Genomic DNA, 9,110 nt, shown 5'->3' on the forward strand with positions numbered 1-9,110 from the left:
GAATATGTGATTAATATATGATAACTGTAGGAAATCTGTATTGTAGAGTGTGCAAGGCATATGTGCACAGGTGTGCCTGTAATTGTTCTGAATATATAGGAGCATTTGCAAATTCCATAATTCAAAATGTGTGAGGAGAATAACAATAATAATTTTGCCGTTATGGCTAATGCATCAAAACAAACTAAAGAGAAGTACAGTGATACCAACATGATTTTACAAGAAGATACTGCACCGAAGGAAACAAGAACCAAGCGTAAAATGTAAATATGCTGTTTTAAATGTAAGCAAAATATATTACTTCTATATTCATTTACCAATTAGGTGAATTAGGCTATATGGCTGCACATCATATTTACAATATTGACTATAATTTTTTGACCCAAATGTAAATAACTATTTTAATAGATAGTTGATGCTAAATGTTATAAATTATTATATCTAATTAGCATCAACTAAGATATTTCATTAAAACTCTTGCTCATTGTAATAACAATTTTAATTTCATAAGAAAAAATTAATTTCACCATTTAATTATGAAAATATTTGAATCAAATTTTTATTGAAAATCAAATATTTATTATTTTTTAGACATTTTATTGTTGCTTTTCTTATCACAATCGTTTGTCAAGGTTTCTTCAATCCAATTGTAACTTTACCAGCCTCCCAGTCTTCCACCAATCCAGCCAGGAGCACCAAGAGCAATGCCGCCAGGAGCAACAGCAGCTGATACGACACCTAAAATAGATATTTTTTTCAAATATATTATTATATATAAAATAAGAAACAATATTAAATAAAACTATTGTAGGCGAAATGGTGAAGGTTATTTTAAACAAAATTAATTTATAATACTTACCGCCAGGACGTGGTGGGAACCCGACAGCCCCAGCAGCACCAGAGGCGGCAATGCGACTTCCATCAGGACCCCAAAGATCGGCCGCGGCAGCAGGACCTCGGATCAAGCCGCCTGGAGTTCCTGGACCTACCAAAGTAGCCCTTCCTCCTAACCAGGCAGCCTGGCTGTAGGCTACGACGGACAGGGCGAATAACGCGATGAGCTGACAATAAATGTATAAAAAATAAATGATTAAACGTCAAACAACTATGAGTATTTACCATGGAGTTCATGTTGGAGTGGTGTTTGTTAACTACAGAAGATTGTTGTTAAACTGATACCTTATTGATAACAACCCCGCATATATATAGCGAATTGGTCTGATATAGCATATCAAATAAACAGAACTTTAACCTTCAATACTGCTTTCAGCTTACGGTAATTATGCGACATATTACAGCATCAATATTATTACTGTAGTACCTAGCAACTGCATTTTAATTTGTTTACTATATTGTGACATTTTTTGTCGTTTTTTTATTTGCTAAGTTGTATTGTTATTCCTTTATTCTGAAGAGCACTAGTGATGTGCTGGAGTGCTGCGTGTCACTGCAGGCATCATATGAGGCATCACATAGGAGAAAATTATTATAAGTTGTTGTTATGTTAACACTAGATACCTAAAGAAATTTACCAAGTTTATAACGAATCAAAATTCAACTACTATAAAACAATGAAAAAAATTTAAAAAAATTTACCAGCGGTATCACTATCACTAGCATCAATAATTTCAATATAACAAAGGATCAACTCTAGTGGCCTATTGGAAGAGTACATATAAAAGGTGGGGCAAAAGTCCAGCTACTATTTTCAAATTTATTATATATAAATATATACTTCACAAGAACAAGCAGAAATAGCGACAATATTGATTGAAAATAATCGTTCCATTATTGCCACTCAGAGGAAATAGCGTCAATTATATTTTAATCGTCCAGTACTTCACAAAACCATAATTTACCGTTTACATGTGAATTTTCGACAGTACGGTACGACAGCTCACAGGCTTCGTTTTGACAGACAATGGACGTCTCGTAACTCTTAAATTGTTGTTTTGGTGCGAAATAGTGTTGCAGAGTCTCCAGAAACATCAATTCGGAGACATGGTTCCCAGTTACACATTTTTGCACGCACTTTAAGGCGAATTCTTAGAAATTAGTCCAAAAATTGCTAATGAGATATCCTGATCAACGAGTTGCTTACAGTTACGCAATCCTAAGGTTGCCTTGTGAAATTGAAGATGTTTTGACTAAATTAATAATGACCGATGAAGCCCATTTTCTTCTCAATGGCCATGCCAATAAACAGAAAAGTCAGTTTTGGGGAACACAAATTCCTCAATTAATTCATGAAACATCATTACACCCACTAAATTCAACTGTATGGTGTGGTATTCAAGCTGCAAACATCATTGGTTCCTATTTTTTTGAAAATGACCAAGGTGTTGCAATTACTGTTACTGATAAACGGTACCAAGAATTGATATTTATGATCACATAAATCAGTAATATTAATTTAGATTTGTTTAATGTGTAATATAAATTTTTGCGTGTCACAAAATTGTATTATTATTTTTGTATTATTTGGGCTCGGCACCGACTTCAAAGTCATCAGTTGGGAGTAGTCAAAATAATATTATAAATAGAGAACTAGGTTTAAATAGGTATTAAGCTAAATTGTGTGTGTGTATATAGTAGAATATAAAATACGTGTAGTAGATAGGTTATAAAGCTTTTGTTTATTTTTATTTAGTTATAACAACGATTATTATGTATATATTTTAAAAAGTTTTTTTTTGTGTAAAAAATAGAAGTTTGATTATTTTTCAATTTTTGGCGAGTTCCTTATTTATTTTTTGAAGTCGATTCAATTTTTTTCTTAAAATTCACAAAATTCACAAAATTATGTTATTATTTTTGTATTATTTGAGTTCAGCACCGACATCAAAGTCATCAATTGGTAGTGGTCAAAATAATATTGTAAATAGAGAACTAGGTTTAAATAGGTATTAAGCTAAATTGTGTGTGTATATAGTAGAATATAAAATGCGTGTAGTAGATAGGTTAAATAAAGCTTTTGTTTATTTTTATTTAGTTATAACAACGATTATTATGTATATATTTTAAAACGTTTTTTTGTGTTAAAAATAGAAATTTGATTATTTTTCAATTTTTGGTGAGTTCCTTATTTATTTTTTGAAGTCGGTTCAATCTTTTTCTTAAAAATATTTTATTTTTCTCCTTTTAGTGTTAGAAATTTACTCAATAAATTACGTAGTTATATTATTTAACATTACAATGGATAGGCCAAGTAAAGCTGCATGAGGAAAAACTGGAATAAAGAAACAATGATTGAAAATAACCATTACACCATAGGAGCAGTTGCCTGTAATGTTTTTATGAGGTTTTATGTTATATATTATGTTGTTATATATATGTTATAGTTACTGCTTAAAAAGCAAACAGAATGGCTTTTGCACTGAACGATTTCTGATTTACTGTCACATCAGCTCGACAATAACATAACATATTTTAGAAAAAGAATATATGAGAAATGTTTACGTTCCTTTGAAATATGAGCGTTTCCCTCGATTTTGCTCTTCCCCCGACAGATTCTGATTCACTTTATCGAATAGAATACATTTTGAAAATCGACCCACAATTGGCGGAGAAATCGGCGAACATACATTAAAAATATATATACAGTCGAACATAGAACCTCCTCCTTTTTTGGATTCGGTTAAAAAATACAGTAACAGTCTTGAAGATGGACAACACAATTGTTTTGAAACAGATTGCCATAGTACAGAACAAACATTTGAACACTATAGTAAAGGTAAGAATAAAAATTGGTCATATTTGTATATCTATACTTATATATTTCTGATATTGCAGATATTTGAAAAGATTAACAAAAGGTAGAAGGTGTCTAAAGGTAGAGTTTAGATACCACAATCTAACAACTACTTTCGTAAAATCTAACGCGTCAATCCAAATGTTGGCAGGATCTTTAAGGAGATATTTGAATATATAATGCGCAAAAGTGTACAAGATGGAAATTACCATATGCTGACGTGATCATCAAGTTCTTTCTATCTATATTGGCTGAAAAAATATATTTTTGATAAGATTGTGCCATTCTCAATATAATCGATAAAATAATTCAAGTATGCATGACTCATTTCATGGTTTTGTCCCCTCTCATTGCAATTTAACTTAACACCGGTTGATTTCTTTCTATTTAGTTATTTGAAGATGTCATCAAAACCACAGCAATCTGTGTGACTTCCTGGTAATGAAAAATTTCGACAACATTTTAGTATTCAATGAAAAACTGTAATTTTATTACAAAACTATTTTTAGTTGTTTTGTTTGAATCACGCGTAAAGTACTCTTTTTTAAAGTTTTTGTTCCAAGGTTGTTAATTAATATAGCATTTTATTTTTGCTTTGTTTACTTGGTAACTCCACCATTGTGTCACGTAGCTTGCTTATTACATAAAACAAAATGGCTTTGATAAGAATATATCTAGAAATTATACGTGGTTATTAATAACAACTTATAAACAAAGGTCAATTATTTGAATAATTTATGTTTTATCTGGTATATTGTCTCTAAAATGGAGACCTGTCCGTGATAATATAAATCAGTCAAGCAACTATAGGAGGAATATACGATAATAATATTAGGTTAGTCTGAAAAATAATTTAAAACTTAAAATTATTAATTGTTCCCTAATTACACTTAAGGGAATATCATCATCTTCATCAATGGTACAAAACACATTTTTCCAGATATTCTTTTAGGATTCCTTGATAGGACAGATGAAACTACAAACTTTCGACAGTATAATTTGTTAAATCTTATTATGTTCTGATCAGTCAACAAAACTGGTCAAGTTATTTTCTGTGGTAGATTCATAATAAAAACTGACCCATTGTCGATCGCCATCTTATTATCTTTGAGTTATGAAAATTTGCAATTAAAACATCATCATAAAACCTGACAAAGGGACAAGGCGCTTGTAAAGCCACTTCATAAATACATTATTTGTCATTCAAGAGATTTTTGAATAATTATAATCAACAGTTCACATTAATACAGTTTTTATTTGAGTGCGGATTTTTGCATTTTTTAATATTAATGGCTTTATTTTGCGTAGACCATTAACATTAGGCTAAGCTAGAGATGGCATTCGTTGTTTTTCCGGCTTACTACATGGTGATAATTAATAATAATACATGGTAAGATTTTTGAACAAAAACCACTTTGGTTGTAAATGTGTTCTATTCTTAAGTATATTTCGTAAAATATGTAAAAGTGAGTTTTATTTGTTTATATTTTCTGTATCTTTTTTCTTAAAATGGTGACCAATACATGCAGTATCTAAGGAAGTCATAAATCGTTTCGAATATTTATGGTACTTACGATTTCATAAGGCTATAGTCTATTCAAAGTTTTTTGTACATACGTCATCAAGATGTTTAATATATTGCCTGTCGCAATTTGTAAATTCGTTTTAGAATCAGACAATATTTTCTTTCTCATTGTATTCTAGTTAAAAAGAGATACAATGATATCTGATTAGCTCGAACGCGTAAACGAATGAACCTGTCACAGTTATCCCGTTTTCAGACGTATGCAAAATTCTTGAAAGCAGTAGTGAAAAGAGGTTATAACTCTAACCTATAAACTATTGTTGTATAATTAACTTTAGTTTTTAGATGTACTATAATGTTAAAATAAATTATATTTGATAAAATTTTGTTCAATTCTTTTATTTAAATTATAATTTTGTTGTATGTCAAAACCAAACTGAACTGAAACTCAAAGTCCTCAGACACTCAGAACATCTAAAAACTACAGTTAGTTATACAGCCACAATAGTTTATAAGTTAGAGTCTCTTATGACTATTGTTTCCAAGAATTTTGAACACGTCTGACAACCGGGCGACTTTGACAGACTCATTCGAACTAATCAGACAGCATTGTGTCTCTTTTTATCTAAAATAAAATGAGAAGGAAAATATACAATACATTAATAATACATTAAACATCTTGATGACGTATGTATAATAAAGTGTGAATAGACTATTGTTACTCTTAAAAACATTATAGTTTATGTTAGTCTCCTATTTTTTGCTTCCTTTGATCTTCACCTATGTTTTTCTTTCGGAGCTTTTAGCTGTGTCTTCAACGCAAGAGACAGATTTCGCAACAAAAGTTTCTGATGAATTCGTTCATCGTTTAGTATAGGATTGGAAAACTGTAACCAGCAGTGAACGATGCCATTATCAAAACAAAATCAATCTTCCAAATATAAGCGATAATGTTGCTTACTTTTGATATAAAATTAAATACCAAACTGTACTTTTCAAGGACGCCCCCTTTCCTTTCGAGCAATTTTTCTTTCTTATGAAATATTGTGTTCTATTGCAACAAACAACGCCCTTTATTTTAATTCCTTCAGTGTCACCTTTTACAGATCGGATTAGATAACCAAGAAATATATAAGCCACGATCTATTTTAAGTTGTTTACAAAGACCATTAACTCGTTGCGGTAATAAAATACTTTTGAACATACCTCAGACCAACAACATCGTTTCTTTAAGGTAGCATTTTCTCACAAATTGGCGCTAGGTTTATGGTAGCGGTTGAAAATTGTTACGGTAATACAGGTTGCGCATTCACCAAAACATCGATATTTGGTGATCGCTCCTAACATATCTAGTTTAATTCTTTTATCTAAACAATTCCAAGGAAAATTACAGGGTGGAGTTTCTCTCGGCTGTTGTTAAGTAACTAATTCTGATTAGAAATGCAGTTAAAAATGACCTGCTACGTTCTCTTATATGTACATATATATACATATATGACACATATATGTACATGAACAAAGAGCTTAAATAATTTTTTGTACTAATATATTAAAATAACTATAGTTAGTATTTTTTAAATTATATTTTAATGATAACACGTAAATATCTAAGGCTGATTTTAATGTATTTTGTATTTCTTCAAACAAAAATGAAACTATAAACTGTTGCTAAGCGCATAATTCGAGCTAGACGAATTAGGCCCATTTTTCTTAGAAGTATTCGTTGGCAAGTTTAAGAAAGATTCTTGTGAATTCTGTGAAAGGCAAAAATCATTTTTCTTCTATCCATTTTATCCAACTATTAGAAGAGCAATATTAAAATTAATATAAAGTAGTTGAATGGAACTGTAGATTTGAGGGTTTCTTTATTTAAAATAGAACAAAAGAGTGCCATCTCGTGGAATGCCATCAGAGCCACTGTACTGATTACTTTGGGTAGCAAGACCGGATTCCAATTATTTCTGCATATATCCAAAATCGTAACAACAATGGCATTAGGTATTGTACTTGGGGCACCAAATATAATTCGGAATAATTTTACGCCAGTTTTCTAGATAACATAGCGAATATACATATTAGAAAAGATAAGCTAGCGGCATTGTTATATTCCAATAGTTTTAGAGACAAGTGAAACAGATCAAGTAGTTTAAAATAAAAACATAAAGATATGAAGATGAAGAAGAAAGAAAAAAGGAGAATTTTGGTATGGATTTGAAGAATAGTGCTTCTTAAGTTTGGTTTTATCTTTTATAGTTTTATAAATGTATGGTATCGAGCAGAAATATCAGTGGAATATTAAATACTATATATTTTCGAAATATACTAAAAGTAATACAAAACAAAATTATATAAGTTAAACCACTCATCTACGTAGAATGTAAAGCTACCCTAAAGTCGCCTTACTAATTGAATGGAAGCTCAAGCTCCCTGAACAGGGTTCAGTATTGACTGCTGAACTCTTCGAGATATTCAAAGCATTATCGTACATATCGACACAAACTTTCAAAGAATGGCTAATCCTGACCGACTCCCGAAGTGCTTTCGACTGTTTCCTGGAACAGAAGTTCAACCATTCCCTGGTCACCGACTCACTGCTCCAACTCAATTATCCGTACCCTCTATCTGAATGAGATCAGGACAAATTTACTCTGGATCCCTTCTCACGTAGGTATACCGGGATAGTGTAGCGAAATCGATAGCCTCAGCTCTCCTCTTCATCACATATGTTTGTGTCCATACCGATCTTATACCATTCGTATCTTGTTTTACGAATAGCGACGCCGTTGGGACCAGGAGGCCAACCACAACAGGCTGTTTGAGGTTAAAGCTGATGCTTTTTCATCTCTTCGCGTTCCTTCCCTTCGTCACCATGCCGTAGCTTTGAATCGACTGAAATTTGTTTCACTGGCGTTTCTCGCACGGTCACTTGATGACTTTGAACCCGCCTGCTCACTGTGAATCTTATCAGCCCCTATTTCAGCCTACCATATACTGAACGACTGTCCATGATTCATTCAGATTAGAACTAAGTATGGGCTGTAAAATTTTAGAAATGCCTTAACAGGAGAAAATACCGAACGACTCCTCGGATTTCTGCGAGAGTGATTTTCTCAATAGAACCTAGCCTATGCTAAGTTTAGAGTTACTGATCAAATAACCATTACCACTTCGGTATGGGTGCTGATGTGTGCTGTCTAGATGGAGCCTCTACTTTGTTATGGTTGAATATATTTTATTGGTATACTACCCACTACCCAAAACACATAATCCACTGATATTGTCTTATCTTTAATATTTAAAACAAGCATTAAAATAAGATTATATAACTGTTAATGGTTCTGTTGTTTTATTTTTTAGAATCAACTAAATTAATAACCTACCTAAATTGAGGTACATTTCATCAAATATGATAACTTCAGTTCGGTCTATACAGTTAAGTTTCTGAAATAACGACCAAAGAGGTTACTATTCCAGCAGCAAAAAGGAATTTGATACATTATCTGAATTAATGTTCTTCTAGAAGGCAAGCAGAATATCTTCGATAACATTATATATCCTCTGCCACTGCATTTCAGTAAGAACAAACCCATTAGTTTTTCATCCAACCTGAAACGAAGATGATGGGAGAGGCTGAGTTATTTGTAAATGAACAGATACATTTCAAGTAAGAACCTCCATTCTCTAATAATAAACATAAGTTTCTTATTATATACTTACTTTTGGGCCCTGTTGGGGTAGAATAATCTCCTATATATCTAGCAGTCTCAAAAAAAGTTATGTGATTGTAATGTTGCCATTGGGGGCATATTTTCCTTGTCTTGTAGTAAAGATAGA

At 31.7% G+C, this 9,110-nt stretch overlaps 1 protein-coding gene across 1 annotated transcript; it reads right to left on the reverse strand.

Moving 5' to 3' along the window:
- Window positions 1–481: 481 nt before the first annotated feature.
- LOC143204500 (uncharacterized) lies at window positions 482–1,277 on the reverse strand. Its single transcript, XM_076417046.1, has 3 exons — window positions 1,120–1,277; window positions 860–1,061; window positions 482–738 (listed from the first exon to the last, which is right to left on the reverse strand). The coding sequence occupies exons 1-3, from the start codon at window positions 1,129–1,131 to the stop codon at window positions 656–658; spliced, it is 297 nt and encodes a 98-aa protein (XP_076273161.1). The 5' UTR covers window positions 1,132–1,277; the 3' UTR covers window positions 482–655.
- Window positions 1,278–9,110: the final 7,833 nt, after the last annotated feature.

This window comes from Rhynchophorus ferrugineus, unplaced genomic scaffold, assembly GCF_030347505.1.
Source record: "Rhynchophorus ferrugineus isolate W39M unplaced genomic scaffold, kcgeb_rfMv2 rfM11, whole genome shotgun sequence".
NCBI lineage: Eukaryota > Metazoa > Arthropoda > Insecta > Coleoptera > Curculionidae > Rhynchophorus > Rhynchophorus ferrugineus.

What these genes read in the sequence shown, in the direction of transcription:
- LOC143204500 (XM_076417046.1), bottom strand. An exon ending in GTTCCCACCACGTCCTGGCG is followed by an intron (nt 739 to 859) that starts GTAAGTATTATA and finishes TATCTATTTTAG; the next exon opens with GTGTCGTATCAGCTGCTGTT.